Source organism: Camelus bactrianus, chromosome 12 (assembly GCF_048773025.1).
Source record: "Camelus bactrianus isolate YW-2024 breed Bactrian camel chromosome 12, ASM4877302v1, whole genome shotgun sequence".
Taxonomy (NCBI): domain Eukaryota; kingdom Metazoa; phylum Chordata; class Mammalia; order Artiodactyla; family Camelidae; genus Camelus; species Camelus bactrianus.
In genome coordinates, this window is record NC_133550.1 from 36,610,749 (window position 1) to 36,632,303 (window position 21,555).

General features: G+C 37.1%; 1 protein-coding gene across 21 annotated transcripts in view; it reads right to left on the reverse strand.

The window, feature by feature from the left end:
- The window catches only part of APAF1 (apoptotic peptidase activating factor 1), a 115,278-nt gene that overhangs the window by 56,208 nt on the left and 37,515 nt on the right, over positions 1-21,555 (reverse strand). For 19 of the 21 annotated variants that reach the window (XR_012510721.1, XR_012510720.1, XR_012510719.1 and 16 more), the window contains 5 exons: positions 12,082-12,243; positions 8,694-8,822; positions 5,455-5,580; positions 3,706-3,825; positions 1,568-1,684 (listed from right to left, as the gene is read on the reverse strand). Coding sequence is in view for 5 of the 21 variants with exons in the window: in XM_045522452.2 (XP_045378408.2) it covers positions 1,568-1,684; positions 3,706-3,825; positions 5,455-5,580; positions 8,694-8,822; positions 12,082-12,243 (654 nt within the window). In the remaining 16 variants the exon portion in view is untranslated. The remainder of the gene's footprint in view (positions 1-1,567; positions 1,685-3,705; positions 3,826-5,454; positions 5,581-8,693; positions 8,823-12,081; positions 12,244-21,555) is intronic. The other 2 variants (XR_012510727.1, XM_045522457.2) reach the window with 1 other exon arrangement.

The window sequence follows — 21,555 nt, forward strand, 5'->3', positions numbered from 1 at the left end:
CTACTCTACAGAAGGGTACAGAATTTCTATCTTATAGTCCTTTCAGTTTAACTAAAGACACACAAATGAATGGTACAAATACAGAGATGCACATCTGTACACATACACACCCTAAAATAAAACACTCACTGGAATGACCAGATGGCAGTAGGAACCAGTGGTCCTTCTGAGTACTCAACTACCGAATTTATCAAACAAGTGGCAGTCTGAACTCAGCCTCCAAAAAGAAAATGACATTTAAGATGGATGAGAAGGAAGAAAGAAAACAATCCTGGATGAAAGACAATGCAAGCTCTTTATAAAACAACACAGAGACAAGAAAAGATAAAGGATGGTGAAGGAGACAGGTAAAGGAAAAGAGGGTATGAGCAGGCTGCAAGGCAGTGCACTGAGGGGACTTAAAAGGCCTAAAGATTAATATGCCAAATGCAGAGATAATAAAGTAAAAAAGAACTCAAAGGGCTATATCAAAAAGACTTTCAAATTAACTCATACCAAAAAAGTACACAGTACCAAATATAGTAGGGATGTAATGTACAACACACTGTATATTATATACGAAATTTGTTCAGAATAAATCCTAAAAGTTCCCATCAAAAGAAAAAATATGTTCTATTTCTTTAATTATGTATCTATATGAGATGATGTTCACTAAACTTATTGTGATAGTCATTTCAGGATGTTAAGTCAAATAATTATGTTGTAAATTTATATAGAGCTATATGTCAATTATATCTCAGTAAAACTGAATGGAAAAAACCCCCCAAAATATATATATATAGTCTCCTCTTTGTGAGATAATATGAACTGGAGAATATTTGTTTAATTCCTTATGACAATGAATCGAAAGTAAAAAAAAAAAAAAAAAAAAGTGGTTAGTGCCATAATAAACAAATTAAATAATTCCAAAAAGCTTGAGTGAGAAGTGGTGAGAAAAGGAACCAATGTTCTTTGAAAAACTACTATGTGGCTGGAGAAAATGTGCTTTTGTGATGAAGTTCACTTGTGATTAAATCATTTTTATCCAAAATGATTTTTATTATACTTTTTTCCTTACAACCTGATTTTATTTTTATTTATTTGTTCTTATTTGATAAACTAGGGATTTCAGGTGGTTAACAGGTATACTTCTAATACCAAAAGTAGAACAGCAAGGATCAGTACAACAGGCAAAGCAAAGGTAACCCTGCGCTGATATTCCCAATGAACCGGGTAAGTAACCAACAAGGAAACAACTTACACTCCTAAATGGCTCAGTTTCTAAGAAAGGGAAAAAGTGCTCTTTGCATAGTTAAATCTCTGATAGTGTTTGATATACTTGGAGAACAGCAAGAAACTGGGTAGAGAATAAGGAACATAGAAAGACAAAAAGTATGAGAAAGAATAGTAAACGCAATATGAAAAAAACACAACCAACAGGACTAAGATTATTTTCAATCCAACAAAAGAATGACTAATACATCATAGAAAGACTTTTTGACTGTATAAGTCTATAATGTCAGGTGTATAATTAATTTTAAATAAAAACTATACTGCACAGATGCCTCTAAAGACGAAAACTGAGTACCTGAATGGCTCCATCTTCGCCTCCGAATGCAACGTACTGAAGATGTGGACTTAAGCAACAGCAACTAACATGAGCTTCAGTCAGATAATCAATCTGACCTGTTTTTCCATTAATGAGCTAATGACAAATAAGGCACAATCAGGTATTAGACTGTAAGAGCAGTTTTTGTTCTATAGAACAGAAACTTCGACGGAAAAAAAACAGAAAATAACCAGCAAGAGCTCCCAGGGGAACAACAAAGCCCTATTCTATTCTCAGCAGCCGCATTTAGTATTTCACACTTTCATTTCATTTCACTTTCGTGGTTCATATACATTTTCATAAAATAAAACAAGCTTTAGAAGGTTTAAAAAGCAGCTGCTGTGCACACCGCCTGAGACATATCTGATTTGTAGTCCAACAGCTAGCTCCACGCCCAGTTTCCCAATTCTTCACAAAGCCCATCTGAATAGGGCTATCGTTGGATAATACACTTTTCTGATATTTTTCAAGGGAGTTGGTGAAATAGGACTAAGGCAAACATTATATAAAAAGACAAATTAAAATTAAAATGGATTTTCTATCCTCCAAATTACTCACGAAACAGTGTAAATTACTACTTGCTTCCTTTTTTCTTTTGGGAAGAGGAGGCACTGGAGAAGACCCATTAGCACAATTTGTGTGACCGGACTTGCAAGGCATAAACTAAGAGTACCAATTTTCATAATCTGTATCAAAGCTAATGATTATTTTTTTTAAATCCCACAAAAAAGAAATGCCTTATCACTCAACTAAAACACATGACCTGGGAAAATATTTCTCAAGCTTAAATCAATTGTCAGCTACCTCTAACCAAGCATTACAATCTCTAAGTCTTGAATTATTTTTCAGTATGAAATAAGCAGTCATCTTCATTTCAGGTACAAAGATTATAGGGTCTATCAATCCAAGCATCTTTTTCTTTACAAAATTTTACCCAGCATGTTCTGATCTATGAGACATTCAAAATGAAGACTGAACTACTAAAAAGTGAGTATCTTCTTTCCCTCAAAAATCAATTTCTGTATTTTTAAAGTAATAACTAAAAAATGTATGTTCACTTAAATGGAACTATTATTTGTCAGTTTAACTATCCTCTAAACTCTCCCACAATCAATGACATAGAATAAAAAGAAATCAGATGAGTTCTTTTTTAAGTCTCACAGTTATGACAATTGTTAAAGAAAGGTTGCACAAATTTAACAAAGGTAATACAAGCACTGAACTTGACAAGCAAGAAAACTCTAGTCAAAATACCCAAAGTGGAAGAATCAGTCTGCTAAAAATCAGTAATGAGGAAATCACATTCAATTCATCCTATAGAAATACAGGGCATTAGGAGCTCCTCATCAACATATTATGGACAATAGTAAAGCTTGTAAAATACTGAACAAGCCACGTTTAGAGGTGTCTACAGCTTGACTCTGACCCACACAGCAGACAAGGAGAAATTACCACACTCCATAGATAGACAATTTACTCCCCAATATCTGTCTCCTGAATTTGGATTCCACCTTGACCCTATAAACCAACTTACAGATTTCTGAAAATAAAAAGGACCTTTTTGGGGGAAGAAAGTGAGGCTCAGGGAGTGATACAATTTACTCAACATCACAGAACTAGCTGACAATAAATCTTGAGATAAATTATTGAATGTGTACCTGGGTCTCCTGTGTGAACAGTGACTGTTCTACCACGTCAAGCTGAGCTTTGCAGCTGTAGAACTTGTTAAGCTCTGTCCTACTCTGTGTGTCTCGAGCTCTTGCTACTGCTCATACCTTACATGTGCATGTCCCCTCTATTTCTCTCTCCTTTGTTCCACTTCCCTCTTCACTCCAGTTCCACTTCACTATCTCACCTCATTCTCTCACATGCTTTTGTTCCGTCTTTCAAATACCAACAGGAGAGGAACGAGATGAGGCAAGGTACCACAGTATTTAATTCTATATACTAGCATATCTGAGGCTCAGCTCAAGACCCACATATTTACTCAATGATACATACTGAGCATCTGTTAGATACTTTACAATTATGCCTGATCAAGTCTAAAAACAAGAAAAATTGTGAATTGAGAATTCAAGCAAAACAATTTTTCCACCTGTTTTCTAAAAAATACTCACTTGCAGACGTCTTATATTGTCAACTGCAAGAACCATCACTTCATTTTCTTGAAACACAACATCTATTTCTTGCTTTAACACTATAGCAGAGTTCTTACATACTTTCTTTGTCTCCCAGAGCTGATCAAGAGATTTAAAAAACTAAAATAAGATAACTGCATCCTCTGAAGTAATTTAAAGTATTAGTCTTAAAACAAGATACAACCATATTTCACACTCCAAATGCCTATAATGCTAGAAATTTTTCAATTAGATTATAATTCAATATTAAACATTTATTAATTACATGCTATAGTAAGAAGCAATTATTATTAAGAGCAATGGGTGCTAGAACCAAAATGCCTTAGTATGAATTCCAGTTCTACTGAAAAGTTGTGACTTTGGGCAGCACACTCAAAGATAAGGGCCTCTGGCTGTTTCTCAAACTATTTGATACCAAGAAAAGCCTGTACCAGAAAATAAATCAAGTGTTATCACCAAACATGCTGTTAACAGTATGCTTATGATACAGTTGTTTTTTTTTGAAAAGACTGTTGATGAAGGAAGCAGTTCACTGATTTACATTCTGGCTCAAGCTTACTGAGATGGGCACTTTAAATAGCACTGACTTAACCTTCCTATGCCTGTTTCCTCAGTTGCAAAAAGGACTGTTATGAGAATTAGCAAATAAATACATGCACAGTACTTTGCCCAATGTCTGGTCTACAGCAAATATTAAATAAAATTTAGCTACAATTTCTACAAAACACCGTTATGAAATGCTACAGGGAAAAACCAGGGTCCCCAGCCCCAAAGAGCTTATAATTTAAGATGTGTGAACAAGAAGGAGTAGTGGAGCATTAGAGGTGAGGAGTAAATTAACTCTGTACTTAAATTCAAGGCAGAATCTGATAAGCACCATAAGAAAATGACAGTTATAAGCCTTTAAAGGAAAGAGACATGCCCCTAAATGAAATACTAGGAAAGGCTTCACCTAAAGTTTAAGGGGATTTGCAGGATTGTTAGGATTTTGACAAGGAGAAATACAGAGAAGTAGAATATTCCAAACATAAGAAACCACATAAGGAAAACTACAGAAGCTGGGAACTACAGGGTATTTGGGGAAATGTGAGCAGTGCATTGTAGGGATAAAACAGAAGACAGATTTGTGCAGAATAGGCTGTACTGTGGAGAAGTTTAATGGTAGACCTAGGAGTACATATTTACTTTGGTTGGCAAGGGAGCGACTATCTGTTTCTGGGCAAAAATGACACGACTGTATTGTACATGAGGAAAATATCCTGAGAGCAGCATGTAGAAAACCAAGAAAGAAGACTCGTGACAGAGACTTATACAAAAAAGGCAACAGGCAATGAGCACCTAAACTTGAAATGGAAAAGCAGAAATAAACGATAGAAAATGGAAAGGTAGAATCCATCAGAACTGGCAAGTAACTGGATATGGGAATTCACAGTAGAGGCAAGGGTCAAAAGTTACTCTCAGGAATCAAATGTAATATATTTAAATTAACCAAAATACAGTTTAATCATTGGACTTCTACAGCACCTGGCCCATGGTAACACTCAACGACCATGTACTAAATGAGGGAGACTGTTATAGTCCACCTAATAGCACTTTTCAAAGATAAGTATGAATCCAGCAGTTTGCTATTTTACTTCCCCCTAACACTGTCCATCAATTTCTTAGTTTGTAGGAGGTTTAGTTTGCCATCATTAAACGTTTAAAATGAAAAACCTCAGTATTTCTCACCCTGATTGTCTGGTCATCAGAAGACGTCAAAAACGATGATCCATCAGGAGAAAACATCACACAATGAACCCAACTTAAATGTCCTCTGCAGTCAGCTACTTTCAAACATGAGTCCACATTCCACAACTACAGAATAAACACAGCACACAGGAAATCACATTCATATGCATTCTGAATAAATCAAGAATATTTAAAATAGCAAAAATGATCCAGAAATTCCACTTCTATGAATATAGCCCAAAAATACACTAACAAAAATACAAAATAACTTGTTTGGATTATTCATGGCATCATCATTTTTAACAGCAAAAAACTAAAAACAACACAAATGACTATCAATAGGGAACTGACTGAATAAACTGCATTAATCACATAATGAGGTAACATGCAGCTGTAAAAGGTAATGAGACTCGCAGACACAGTAAACAATCCTACGGTTACCAGGGAAAGGGGTTGGAAAGGATAAATTTGGGAGTTTGAGATTTGCAAATGTTAGCCACTACATATAAAAATAGATTTTTAAAAAAATTTCTTCTGTATAGCACAGGGAACTATATTCAATATCCTATAATAATCTTTAATGAAAAAGAATATGAAAATGAATATATGTATGTATATGCATGACTGGGACACTGTGCTGTACACCAGAAATTGACACATTGTAACTGACTGTACTTTGATTTAAAGAAAAAGAGGGAAGGGGGTGGAAGGGATACACTGGGAGTTCAAGATTTGCAGATATTAATACACATAAAATAGATAAACAACAAGTTTATACTGTATAGCACAGGGAACTATATTCAGTATCTTGTGGTAACTTACAGTGAAAAGGAATATGAAAACGAATATAGGTATGTTCCTGTATGACTGAAGCATTATGCTGTACACCAGAAATTGACACAACACTGTAAACTGACTATACTTCAATTAAAAAATACATATACAAAAAAAAAAAGTAATGAGAAAAAACACCCCGATAATGACTAGTCCCTGGGATGTGCTTATACACAAAAGAACTAAGAGTAGTATATATATATTTCTGCAGAAGAGTATATCATAGCATTTACACACAAATTATATTAAATGAGATGAAAAATAAGTATGTGAATACAGAAATGGATACAGCTATGATATATATAGATGGATATATATGTATATATGTTATAAATATAGATATCTGCTTATATATGCAAAAAGAAACATTGGAATGTTAAAACAAAAATGGTTACCTACAGGAGATAGGGTAGGACAGTGGAGGGGACAGGGAATGGATGGAAGTAAGACTTCCCCGAATATAATTCACTATAATGCTTTGATTTGGAATCATGCAAACATTTCAGCTATTTTTAAAAAATCAATCTAAAAAAAATAATAGGATGAACATAAGCAGCTTCCATATTCAGACTCTTTTCCATTGTCATCTAATTCTTACTTCAACTGATTGTAAAACACTATGATAAATGAATATATTAATTGTACATGTACACACTTCTCCTGTTATTCATGCTTAATTGTCAATGTCTGCCACCAGCCTGGCAGTATTTTGTCCTGAGCTCTGCTGTAAATTACTCAAATATATTCCAGTCTAATGAAGTACCATATGTGCCTGAGTTCCTCTCATGACACTCTGAATTACAGGCCTACTTTATGATTTCAAAACTAGCATGGACAAAACAAGTACTTCATCACATGCCCAGTGGTTTTCAATCACTGACTTCTACAGTTACAAATTAATTATGTGAAATTTTCTCTGCCTTATCTCTAGAGTCCAATCTGGCACATAGAGAGCTAAAGGCTAGAAATGAAAGTGGTTCCACAACTGAAAAATCTCCCTTGAAAAATCCTTCCTCCTCTCCCCTTCTTGTTCTCTCTCATCATTTGTCACTCAGAGCCTCCAAAACCAAGTCCCAGTATTTCCAGAAGAAAGGTAATGTTTCCAGAGATTTTTTAAGAATAGCAGACAGTAAGTATTTTAGAAGCGACAGGAAAGGCTAGAAGGGTTGCTCCTTCACTCCTCCTAAAATCTAGGCAAAACCAAAGAAGGGGAAATTTCCAACCACACCTGCCTTGAGCATCTACTGGTAAGGCGCAAGATCTCCTAGTAGCTCTGTGCCTTTCAAGGCCTCTGCTGAAGAGAACACTGCCCACAGCACCTATTCCTCCCCAGTGTTTCAAACAGGACTGGAGCTTGTTCACACTCACTGCCTCTGCTTCCAATGGGAAGACTCTCAGCAGGGACGTTCTTCAGTGTTAGTTGCACTGCTGTACTTAGAATCAGGAGGAGCTTACAGAGCTCATTAACTCAATCTCATCTGTACCTCCATGCTAAAGGGCTATATAGCTCAGTCACTCTCCCCCAACATCTTCACAGTAAGGGGCAAGGTTAGCAAACTCACTAAAAATCACTGAAATAGGCACAGAACACTGAAGAAGTGTTTGCAGTAGTCAAGCTTCCTTTGAAGGGAGCCTGAGAACTAAGTGAATTCCCCTATTTTCAAAATAAAGGCCCACATTCATCTTTTTGGACTGCGATCACAAGGGGCTTCAAATCACTTGGTGGTAAGACCCACTCAAGGAATGAGTAGTAACAAAGTTTGGAAAAACTAATGCATCTTCAGAGAAAAAAATATCAGGAAATATATTGCTTTTTGAAAAAAAAAATACAGCAATTCACTGGATGGAATTCTTCCAGAACCAGTTAGGTATAGACATTAAATATAAAATCTATCAGGTTAAGGGCAAAGTTAAATATAAATGAGAAATCATTTTACTCATCAGTGCTTAGCAATGAAAATCTCAGGTTAATCAATTATAAATTTAATTTCCATCTTATCCTTCTCAATGATCTAAGAAATCTGAACTGGACTCATTTCTCATCATTTCTTGTACAGAAGAGTCTAGCCTTACATTTAAGAGATGCATGTTCCTACCTAGGAAACCAAGAGTCATTCCACTGTTTCCCCAGACCTTGGCCCATTCTGGCCATTCAATAAATGCTTGGTGAATGATACTGTTATCCTCTGCCATACTGTCTAACCAAGTGTTCAGTCACTGTTAAAGCAATAAATCTGGCTATCTGGCTTAATATCCTAAAGCTAAAGGTCATCATGCTATGAAAAAAACACTATACTTTCTTAAGCAAACACCCTCAGCAGTTAATGATTTAAGTAGTCCATTTTCTGTCATCCTTGTACCATCTGGAGACCCAGACTTCACATAGAGTAAATTCAACTACTCACCTCCACACAGTACTGGGACAAAGCCACCAATGCCAAATGGTTATGGGGAGAGAAGTCACAGTACTGGACAGTGCTATGATGGCCTGTGTGGATTTCTGCCAAAAGGCCACTGGTATGAATGTCGAAAAGCTGTCAACATAAAACAGTTGTCTATAAAATTAAAATATTTTGAAAGGTAAGCTATACCCAAAGTAAATCAAAATTTCTCTCTAAAAGAATACCCTCCCATTTCAAATATAAAGTGTAAGTCTTAAAAAAAAATACTACGATTACTGATAATTGACATAATTACTGTCAATTATGAAAGATATAAATTAATACACAAATGCTTTTTAAATACTGCTTATCTTGAAACATGTTTCTTGTAAAGCAAAATTTAACACAGATAGTCTATCAAGCTGACCTAGAGAGAAATAAAACCTTTGTGAATAAATGAATGGACTAGTCAAATTAATATACAAACTAGTTCTCCCTAGTGCTTGTTTATTCAAAAGAGAAAATGCATTCTCATCAATGAAGATGATCAAAACCATATGGAGCAGAGGCTTGCTAAAATGAAATTAGTTTGATCATTTCTACTTCTCTTCAGAGCTACCAAAGTACTCCATTATCAATCATTTTCCCATTTTTGAACCCATAAAATAACTTTTTTTAATAAGTCAAACTTCATTTCAATTTTTGAAAGATTTTTAAATGCTGAATATACTCTTCAAAGTTTTTGCCAAATGATAAAAACATTTATACCAATATACAGTATAGTGATTTAAGACTGAAACACAGTCTTTAGAAAGAGAGGAAAAGAAAAAAAGCAGCTTCCAGTGGGAACCATGAAAATGTTTTGCGAATGCACAGCTCTACGAGCAGATGCAGATGGTAAGCAGCACAGCATCAGGGGGCAATAAGAAAGAACAGGAAATCATACTTAAACACTTCCCAGGACGAGTCGTTCTTAAAAATTAGTCGCTGAGAATGATAGATGAAGCTTGGCAAGTATGGAATAGGCAGCTGTCCCAATTATTGGGTAGCAAAAAGAAAAGACCTAACAATAGGAGTGGGCTAATAACACAAAAGAGTTGGAAAGAAATAATAAGAAAAGAATAGAGAGACCAAAGAGTAAGAAACTGGAATCTATACGTAGCTAAGGGTGATCTTAGTAGCTTTAAAGAGCTGGTTTACAGATTTTTAAAACAGGAAAGCATTTCATGCAATATAAAATTATTTTCCTCTCTCACTAGAAAAGATATTTTTAAATGTTCAAATTTTGCTCAACATCGTTAGTCATTAGGGAAATGCAAACCAAACCACAGTGAGGTACTTCTTCACACCTAATATGATGCTTATAACCAAGAAAATGGAAAAAACAAGTTCTGGCAAGGATGTGAAGAAATTGGAATCTTTGTACACTGCTCATGGGACTAGTACATGGTGCAGCCACCATAAAAAAGTTTGGTGGTTCCTCAAAAAGCCCAATATAAAGTGATCATACAACCCAGAAATGCCACTCCAACTATATACACACAAAAACCTGAAAGCAGGGACTCAAACAGATATCTGTATATCAATGCTCTTGTGATATTATTCACAAGAGCCAAAGGGTGAAAACAACTCAACAATAGATGAATGATTAAACAAAAGATGGTATATCCATGTAACAGATTATTATCCAGTCATAAAAAGAAATGGAGTTCTAACACATGGTACAACATGAATGAACCTTGAAAATATTATGCTAAATGAAATAAGCCAGGTACAAAAGGACCAATGTTGTATGATTCTACTTATATGAAATATCTACAAAAGACAAATTCATAGTTCAGATTAGTGGTTACTAGGGGCTGAGGAGAGGGGAATGGTAGTTACTACATACTGCTTACTGTGTTTCTGTTTGGGATGACGAGAAAGTCTTGGAAAAGTGGTGATAGTTGCACACTATGAATGTAATCAATGTGACTGAATTGTGTATTTTTAAAAGGTTAAAATTGCAAATTTTACATGTATATATTTTACGAAAAAAAAATTTTTTTTTAATCTTTAAATCTTGTAAATGCAGTGGTTCCTTTCTGTTCTTATAGACTTTAACAAACTTAAGACAAAAGGAGGTATTTTTCCTTAGTTTCCTGCTACAGGGGTAAAAGCCTATAAGCAACCAAGATCCAAGGGTCATAACTACTAGATCAATAATAATAATAATATAAATGGCCCCTCAGTTTTTACATAACTATAGGTATATTTCCATTGTGTTCTTTAAAAGTGTAATATCTTGGGTGGGGGAAACAGGGAGCAGTCGGTAAAAGGACATAGACACACTATTATAAGACGAATAAGGTCTGAGGATCTACTGTATAACATAGCAACTATAGTTAGTAACACTACACTGTACACTTGAAATTTGCTGAGAGTAGAACTTAAATGTTTTCACCAAAAAAAAAAAAAAGGAAAGGAAAAAAAGTAAACATGTGAGGTGACAAGTGTAAATTACCTCAATGGAGGGAGTCCCTTCACAATATATGCATAATATCAAATCATCTCAATATACACTTTAAATATCTTATAATTTTGTCAGTTATACCTAAACAAAGCTGAAAATAAAATAAAACTGTAACATCTCTTATTCCAGTCTTTCAAATTACTGTTAGAATGGAATGGCACTGAGCCATAAAACAGAAGACCTGGCTCTCCAATCACAGTGCAACTTTGGACACATTATTTGGCGGCTCTGAACCTCGGCTGCCTCATTATTATCAGAGGGCTACTGCAATCTGCTGCGTCACTTGGATATTTATATCAAAATAAATTAGATGTGACAGCACTCTGAACACTACAAATGAAAACTATTAGTAGAATTGAAAAAAGAGGAAGTCATTTACTTTCTTTTGCATTATCTTCCTAATTTATTTCATAGAAATTTCAGGATCTTCTTCAGCTGTTGATGGGTATTTCTATCAGTCAACAAATCATAAAATTTAAGGGATAAAAAAGGACTTTGAAAATCACTAAAACTAATGTATTCCAAATCATGGGGGAGGGAAATGTGATGCAGAAAGTATTCCATCCATGTTTTAGATAAATCTGAGAAACACTGGTTAAACAACAAATTGTTCCTTTCTTGTGGAACTTCTGAAGGTCTTAAATATAGTACACACTGAAGTGCCTCTACCGGGGGAAAGTAATATATAACATTTCCCAAATCTGTGTGACCATGGAGACCTTTTCCCACAAGGTCTATCAACATTCCCTGAAGCACAGTTCTATGGGAGGTTAGGGAGACTACCCAAAATCATACAGCTATATGTTATATCAATAAATAATGTAAAATGCAAAAGTCAAAAGATGTATTAATTTTCCTTAAATTACATTAAATTTGGCTTTTTAAAATACCAGTACTTACAAAGACTTTATTTTTTGCTGCCACCATTATCCTAGCACCATCAGCAGACCACGAACAGCATTTCACTATCACTTCCATATCCTCTTGAGGTTCCTCTGAATTTAGGAAGAAGTGCTTCACATTAATGCTTTTCCTCTCGTTTGCTGATTTCACATCCCAAAGCTTCAAATGACAAAAATAAAAAAATGTTTTAGTTTGTTTTAATCTCAAATCACGCTTCTGGAATTCCACTTGGACTAAATATCACACAAATTATTCACTTCATCTAATGAATTATTTTTAATTATGCATAACTTTTTACAAGGTTTTAAAATTTAGTGTTCCAGTTTCATTCAGCACCTTCCTAGAAAAAAAAAATTAAAAGCCCTGCCCAAAATGCTGAATGCAGAATGTAGAACGACATAAAATGTTAAAATAGCCTTGCATGGTGTGGAGGAGGCTAAAGATTAGGCGTTGACAGTAAGTATGAGCGTGGAAGAAGGAAGGTGTGACAAAGAGACTCACGACTTGCTACTGCTGCCCTCTGCTGTGCCAGGCATGAGGTTTGCTTCACATCTACTGTATGCACAGCACGGACACTACACAGGACCCAGTTCAGTTATAACCTAGCAGAGTATCCAGAGACATAAGGAAGTTCCTGAAAATAGAAAATAAATATGCTAAAAGGAAGCAAGACACTGTGTGCTTGGTGAGGCCAGAAAGGACTCTAAAACAACTGGATCCTGAGGAATGGGGTACAAAAGACTAAATAAACTTCACAAATAGAGCCGTCTCAGAAGCCCAAAAGACAAAGGCCTTCAATAAGATCCATCTTCACTCTCCTGGGCCTTGAGCAGTGTCCCAGCGTCACAGAATGATAATGGCTGTCATATACAGACCAAAGATTGGACAAGGATTGAAAAAAAGCTGTTAATCAGGCTTTCACTGAGCTTCCAAAGCACAGCTCCAAGGGTAAAATCCAATTTGACTGGCCAGACACATTTTTAAATCTCTCAAGTTTAGAAAAGTATTATATACAATAGAAATACAGCCAAAACTAAAACTTTTCCCCTTACAACAAGTGTGGATAAATTGGAAGAAGTAAAAGAGATATCTAAAACAGTTAGCCTTTCTTGAGACTAAAGAGAAAAAACAACAAAAACCTAAACATTAGCACCAGAAGCTTCAGTCACATCAGCCAGAATATATGAAAAATCACACTCTTGTTTCCCTCTTATCACGAAAAACAAAGTAACTCCATTGCCTGAATTTAAGAAAGAAAACTAACACAACCTAATTTCACCACATCCCTAAAACCGTATCTTCTGCATGTGGACCTGACTTCAGGCTCCTATTCAAGGAGTGATGAAATTCCACATAACAAGAGACCAAGTAAACACCAGCGTTTCATTTTCAGCAAGTCACTGCACTATATCCAGATCCCATGTGCACCCTGGCCCTTGTGTGGTTTAAATGGCAATTTTTAAATAAAAGTCGCATTTTGAAACAGTTTATCATCAGGGCCTATAAAAACCACATGCTTATCAACATGATATGGTATCAAACCCTTAGAAAATTACAGAGCCATTTGGGGCAGGAAATAATTTTACAGTTCTTCATCTTCTCAGAAGATAAAAGTTTCAGAAGACTTTGACCTTGAAATGCTGTTATCCAGCATCATTTTGCAGGACCTCTCCTTACTACATGCCACTCTATCACTGCGAACCAGCCAACAATACTGGCTTAATAGCACTGTGGGAAAGCTGCCACAAACACAGCAGTTCCCACCAAGAGTGCAGTAATGTTTGTCCCCTGCTGCTAGCACTCTGTGCTCTACAATCACATTCTGATACACATGAAATCAAAATCCTATCCCTGAAGACTTTTAAAATTTTTTCCTTTTCAGTTTGGAGAAGTCTAAATTTGATTTGAAAGGACACAGCAATGGTTTATCATCCTGAACACATTTTATTAACCACTATACTAGTCACTTTGAGATTATATAAATGAATCAGATATAGACACTACTCTCAAGGAGTTTACAGGTCAGTAAAGGAGGTAAGACAAGCACATAAATGACTCAAACACAAGATATGTCAGATGGGGCATTTGAGAGGAGAAGACACAGCACAGTGAGAATGCTTCACCAATGCTGTGGGATGGAGGGGACATTTTTGGCAGAGGCAGCCACTGCACTCTCCTCCCTGAAGATTAGCCTACTTTACACCAACTTAAGATGGACACAATTTCAATACCAAAAAGACAGGAGAAACACTCTAGGGCCTAGAGTCCAGGCTAAGGGATCAGCGTAAGCTAAAGTACAAAATGGGAAAGTAAAGACGAGAAGAGAGAACAAATGCAGCCTGGGCCAGCAGCAGGGGCCTGCACACCATCCCTGGCAGAGCCCTCACCTACTCTGAGCCACCTCCACACACTTTTACCATTTTTATGGTTTGTCTTTATTTACCTTTCTCCCCAGCTGGATTCTGAACAACTTCAGGACAGGAACAGTACCTTTTTCTTTTTTTTTTTTAGTGTTTAAAAACCAAATGCCTAGTACAGAATCAGGCAGATAGTAAGTATTCAATAAATGATCAATAAATACATTTTAAGTGAAAAGACAGATTATTCCCATGCTTTAAGCACAGTTAAGTAAAAAGGATTTTTCTCTCTAGGCACAATCCACAAGGTGAAGGAGAACAGGGGAAGAGATAACAGCAACAAAACTGTAAAGGCTAGAAGGAAGAAAGACAAATGATAAGAAGACTCCTAAAACTTGAATCCTGAGCCAGCAGTGAAAAAAGCCAAGCAGTGGCCCAATTCACACCACAGAACTCCTAAAAAGCTCAGAAAATGTTGTACCTGGTACCATCCAATAAAGACAAAGCTAAATCAGGAGGAATCATTGAAAAGTCCCTTGTAATCTCCTCCCCTACTATGCAATCAATCCAGGTTGCTGTGCCCTACTCTGGCTGATGAAAAGGGGGTTACTCTACACCCAACACAGTTGACAGCAGGGTGAAAACAGGGAACTTCTGAAAATAGGGAACTTAAAGAGAAAGTCTATATTCCAATTGTTGACATATCAAGATATCTTCACAGAACTTGCCAGCCAGAATTGCACCCTGCAGGAAGAGACTGAAGATTTTTCTCTGAATACCCTACCAGATCAAAACAAAAGATCTATAGAGTCTGACATTAGGAGTTCACCATCAAAAAATGACAGCCAGATAATGCTACAGGGAAACCCACAATAAATAAGTTAACAATTTCCTATCAGTTTTTTAATGCTGCATTCTGAGGTATGAGCAGATATCCAAAATCAAGCAACTAAGATATAGCTCCAAAATTCAGGCATAAACCAAAACAAACCAACAGAAAAAATAGCAACTATACAGGAATATGAAAACTTAAAAAAAAAAACTATTACTAGTACTCACAAAAAAATAAAAGATATTGCATCCATGAAACAAGAATAGAATGTTAAGATCCAGCAGTCAAGATGGTGGTGTAGTAGGACCACAAGGTCATCTCTCCATATGACTACAACAAAACCACAACTGACTACTGAACAATCATCAGGAAAAAAGCCTGGAACCTAGCAAAAAAGGTCCTCTTCAACTGGAAACATAAAGAGGGAACCTCGGCAGGACAGTAGGAGGGGCATGTTTGCTATGTAATCGGGCCCCATACCCCCCGGAGGGGGCAATCCACAAGCTAAAGAATAATTAAGTTGCAGAGGCCCTTCCACAGGAGTGAGAGTTCTGAGCTCCATGACAGGCTCCCCAGCCCAGCATTCCAGCATTGGGAGGAGGAGTCTCCAGAACATCTGGTTTTGGAGGCCAGCAGGGCTTAACTTCAGGGGCCCCACGGGACTGGGGGAAACAAAGACTACACTCTCTTGGGAAGCATATACAGAATCTCAAGTGCACTAGGTTCCAGGGCAGAGGCAGTGACTTCATAGGAACCTGAACCAGACCTGCCTGCTGGTTTTGGAAGGTCTCCTGAGGAGGTAAAGGGCAGCTGTGGCCCACCCTGGGGACATAAAAGCTGGTGGTGGACATTTGAGCACTGTTCATCTACATGAGCTTTCTTGGAGCCTGACATCTTGCTTAGATCATTAGCACCAAGACCAAGCCCCACCCAACAGCCTGCAGGCTTAAGTGCTGGGAAGCCTCAGGCCAAACAACATATTGGGTAGAAACGCAGCCCCACCCACCAGCAGACTTCCTGATCCCACAGTAGGTCCTAGGCCCGCTCTAGGTCCACCAGAGGGCCAGAAACAAACTCCACCCAGCAGTGGGCAGGCACTTCCTGCTAGGAAATCAGCATAAGCCTCTAGTCCTACCTCATCCACGGGGGCAGATACCAAAAATGAGACAATAATAATCCCAAAGCTCATGGGAAGAATCCACAAATAGGCCAGATTCTACCCTGGGACCAGCTGGAAGCTGGCCCTTGGGTGACAAGAAAAGTGTATTGCTGGGACACACAGGACATCTCCCACAGAGGGCTACTTCTCCAAGGTCAAGAAACATAACTAACCTACCTAAAAATACAAATAGAAAGTTAAACAATATGACGCAGTAGAGGAATATCTTTCAGGCCAAGGCACGAGATAAAATCCAAGAAGAAAAAATTAGTGATGAGGAGATAGGCAATTTATCCAAGAAAGAGTTTAAAGTAATGATAGCAAAGACGTCTAGAGAACTCAAGAAGAGTATAGACGCACAGAGAGAAATTTTTAGCGAAGTATTAAAAAATATAAAGAATGTCCAGAGTTGAAGAACACAATTACTGAAATGAGTAAGAGACTAGAAGAACAAAGAACAGACTAAACGAAGCAGAAGAACAGATCAGTGAGCCAGAAGACAGATTAATGGAAATCACTACTGCAGAACAGATAAAAGAAAAAAGAATGAAAAGAAATGAGGATAGTTTAAGAGAACTCTGGGACAACATGAAGTGCACTAATGTTCGCATTACCGGGGTCCCAGAAAGAGAAGAGAGAAAGGATATGAGAAAATATTCAAAGAGATAATAACCCAAAACTTCCCTAATTTGGGAAAGGAAACAGTACCCAAGTCCAGGAAGCACAGAGAGTTCCAAACAGGATTAACCCAGAGGAATACATGGAGGGATATAGTAATCAAACTGACAAAAATTAAGGATAAGGAGAAAATATTAAAATCAGCAATAGAAAAATAACAAATAACACAAAAGGGAATTCCCATAAGGCTATAAGCTGATTTTTCAGCAGAAACTTTACAAGCCAGAAGGGAGTGGCACAATATACTTAAAATAATGAAAGGGAAAAGCTTACAACCAAGAATACTCTATCCAGCAAGGCTCTCATTCTGATTTGATGGAGAAATCAAAAGCGTCACAGATAAACAAAAGCTAAAAGAATTCAGCACCACCAAGCCTGCTTTACAACAAATGTTAAAGGAACCTCTCTAGTCATCAAACCACAAGAAAAGAAAAGAAAAAGAAGAGAGGGAAAAAACACCTACAACAAAAACCCCAAAACAATAAAATGGCAGTAAAAACACACATATCGATAATTACCTTAAATGTAAATGGATTAAACACTCCAACCAAAAGACACAGACTGGCTAAGTAGATACAAAAACAAGAACCATATATATGCTGTCTACAAGAATCCACTTCAGACCTAGAGACACATTCAAGCTGCAAGTGAAGGATGGAAAAAAATATTCCATGCACATGGAAACCAAAAGAAAGCTGGAGTAGCAATACTTATATCAGACAAAATAGATTTTAAAATAAAGACGTGTTACAAGAGACAAAGGAGGACACTACATAATGCTCAAGGGATCAATCCAAGACGAAGATAGAACAATTGTGAAATATATATGTAACCAACATAGGAGCACCTCAATATATAAAGCAATTGTTAGTAGACATAAAAGGAGAAATCAACAATAACACAATAATAGTGGGGGACCTAAACGCCTCATTTACATCAATGGACAGATCATCCAGACAGAAAATCAGTTAAGGAAATATAGGTCCTAAATGACACATTAGACCCTATGGACTTAACTGATATCCATAGAGCATTCCATCCGAAACCAACAGAATACAGATTCTTTTCAAGCGCACATGGAAGATTCTCCAGAATCGACCACATGTTGGCCCACAAAGCAAGCCTCAGTAAATTTAAGAAAACTGAAATCATACCAAGCATCTTTGTTGACCACAATGCTAAGAGGTTAGAAATCAACTACAAGAAAAAAACTGTAAAAACTGCAAACACGTGGGAGCTAAACAATATGCTACCAAACAACCAATGAAGAAGAAATCAAAGAGGAAATCAAAAAATACTTCGAGAGAAATGAAAATGAACCACAACAATCCAAAACCTCTTGGACAAAAGCAGTTTTCAGGGGCAAGTGTATAGCTATACAAGCTATACAACCTCAAGTGAACAACCTAAACTTACACCTAAAGCAGATAGAGAATGAAGAACAAACAAAATCCAAAGTTAGTAGGTGAAATCATAAAGATCAGAGCACAAATTAATGAAATAGACACTAAAGAAGCAATAGAAAAGATCAATGAAACTAAAAGCTGATTTTTTGAAAAGATAAACAAAATTGATAAATCTGTAGTCAGACTCATCAAGAAAAAAAGGGAGAGGGCCCAAATTAATAAAATCAGAAATGAAAAAGGTGAAGTCACTACCGACACCACAAAAATACAAGGGATCATAAGAGGTTACTATGAGCAACTACATGCCAATAAAAAGGACAACCTAGAAGAAATGGACAATTTCTTAGGTACAATTTGCCAAGACTGATTCAGGAAGAAATAGAATATATGAATAGACCAATTACCAGTACTGAAATTGAATCAGTAATTTAAAAAACTCCCAAAAAACAAAAGTCCAGGATCAGATGGCTTCACAGGCAAATTCTACCAAACATATAGAGAAGAGTTAATATCTATCCTTCTGAAACTATTCCAAAAAATTGCAGAGGAAGGAACACTCCCAAACTCATTCTATGAGGCCACCATCACCCTGATACCAAAACCAAAGATATCAAACAAAAAAGAAAATTACAGGCCAGTATCACTTATGCATATAGATGCAAAAATCCTCAAAAAAAATACTAGCAAACTGTCTCCAACAATGCATTAAAAGGATCATATACTATGATCAAGTAGAATTAATCCCAGGGATGCAAGGATTTTTTCAATATCTGCAAATCAATCAATGCAATACACCACATTAACAAATAAAAACCATACAATCATCTCAACAGATGCAGAAGTTTTTGATAAAAATTCAACATCAATTTATGATAAAAACTCTCCAGATAGTGGGCACAGATAGAACATACCTCAACATAAAAAAGGCCATATATGACAAACCCACAGCTAACATATTTGATGATGAAAAGCTGAAAGCATTTCCTCTAAGATCAGGAGTAAGACAAGGAATGCCCACTCTTGCCATTTTTATGCAACACAGCTTTGGAAGTCTTAGCCACAGTAATCACAGAAGAAAAAGAAATAAAGGGAATCCAAATTGGAAAAGAAGTAAAACTGTCACTGTTCACAGATGACATACTATACATAGAAAACACTAAAGAACCAATCAGAAAACTACTAGAGCTCGTCAATGAATTTGGTAAAGTTGCAGGATACAAAATTAATATATCGAAATCAGTTGCATTTCTATATATTAACAACAAAATAGCAGAAAAAGAAATTAAGGAAACAATCTCATTATCATCACACCAAAAAGAATAAAATACCTAGGAATAAATCTACCCAAGGAGGCAAAGGACCTGTACTCCAAAAACTATAAGGCACTGATGAAAGAAATTGAAAGTGACATAAACAGATGGAAAGGGGAGTTCCAGTCAAGATGGCTGACTGGTAGGACCATGAGCTCGCCTCTCCTTGCGAATACAACAAAACCACAACTGAAGGCCAAACAACCATCGGAAAAAGACTGGGACTTAGCACAAAAGATCTTCTGCAACTGGAAACATAAAGAGGGAACCACAACAGGACGGTAGGAGAGGCGTGCTCGCGATATAACTGGGCCTCATACTCCCTGGGAGGGTGACCCACAAGCTGAAGATCTGTTAAGTAGCAGAGGCCCTCCCACAGGAGTGACAGCTCTAAGCCCACGTCAGGCTCCCCAGCTCGGGTCCCGGCACTGGGGAGAGAAGAAGACCCTAGGACATCTGATTTTGAAGGCCAGTGGGGCTTGGCTCCAGGAGCCTCACAGGACAGGGGGAAACGGAGACTCCATTCACTTGAGAAGCGTACACGGAAACTCATGTGCACCAGGTCCAAGGGCAGAGGCAGTGATTTCATAGGAACCTGAGCCAGACCTGCCTGCTGGATTTGGAAGGTCTTCTAGGGATCTGGGGGATGGCTGTGGCTCACTCAGGGGACATAAAAACTGACAACAGACATTCCAGGAGTGTTAATCTACATGAGCTTTCCTAGAGGCTTGACAACTTGATTGGATCATTAGAATCAAGACCTAGACCCACCCAACAGCCTGTAGGGAAGCCTCAGGCCAAACAACATACAGGGTGGGAACACAGCCACACCCATCAGCAGACTTCCTAAGCCACAAAGGCCTCTAAACACATCCAGAGGTCCAGGACCAAGCTTCACCCAGCAGTGGGCAGGCACTGGCTCCTCCAGCCAGGAAACCTACATAAGCCTCTAGTCCAGCCTCATCCACCAGGGGCAGATACTAGAAATAAGAAAATAATAATCCCAAAGCCTATGTAAGGAATCCAGAAACACATAGAAAGATAGACGATATGAGGCGGCAAAGGAATATCTCCCAGGCCAAGGCACAAGATAAAATCTCAGAGGAAGAAATAAGTGATGAGGAGATATGATAAATATCTGAGAAAGAGTTTAAAGTAATGATGGCCAAAATGTTCAGAGAACTCAAGGAGTATAGATGCAAAGAGTGAAGTTTTTGCAAAAAGTTGGAAAATATAAAGAATACCCAAACAGAGTTGAAGAATAAAATCACTGAAATGAGCAATACACTAGAAGGAGCCAAGAATAGACTGAATGAGGCAGAAAAATGGATCAGTGAGGTAGAAGATGGGTTAGTGGAAATCACTACTTCAGAACAGAAAAAAAGAAAAAATAAATAAAAAGGAATGAAAATAGTTTAAGAGGACTCTGGGACAACATGAAGTGCACTAATACTCACATTATAGGGGTCCCAGAAAGAGAAAAGAGAGAGAGAAAGGACCTGAGAAAATTTTTGGAAAGAAAATAACCAAAAACTTCCCCAACTTGGGAAAAGAAACAGTCACTCAAGTCCTGGAAGTGCAAAGAGTACCACACAGAATCAACTCAAAGAGGAACACACCAAGGCACATAGTCTTCAAATGGACAACAATTATGGATAGGGAGAAAATATTAAAATTAGCAAGAGAAAAGCAACAAATAACATACAAGGGAGCTCCCATAAGGTTATCA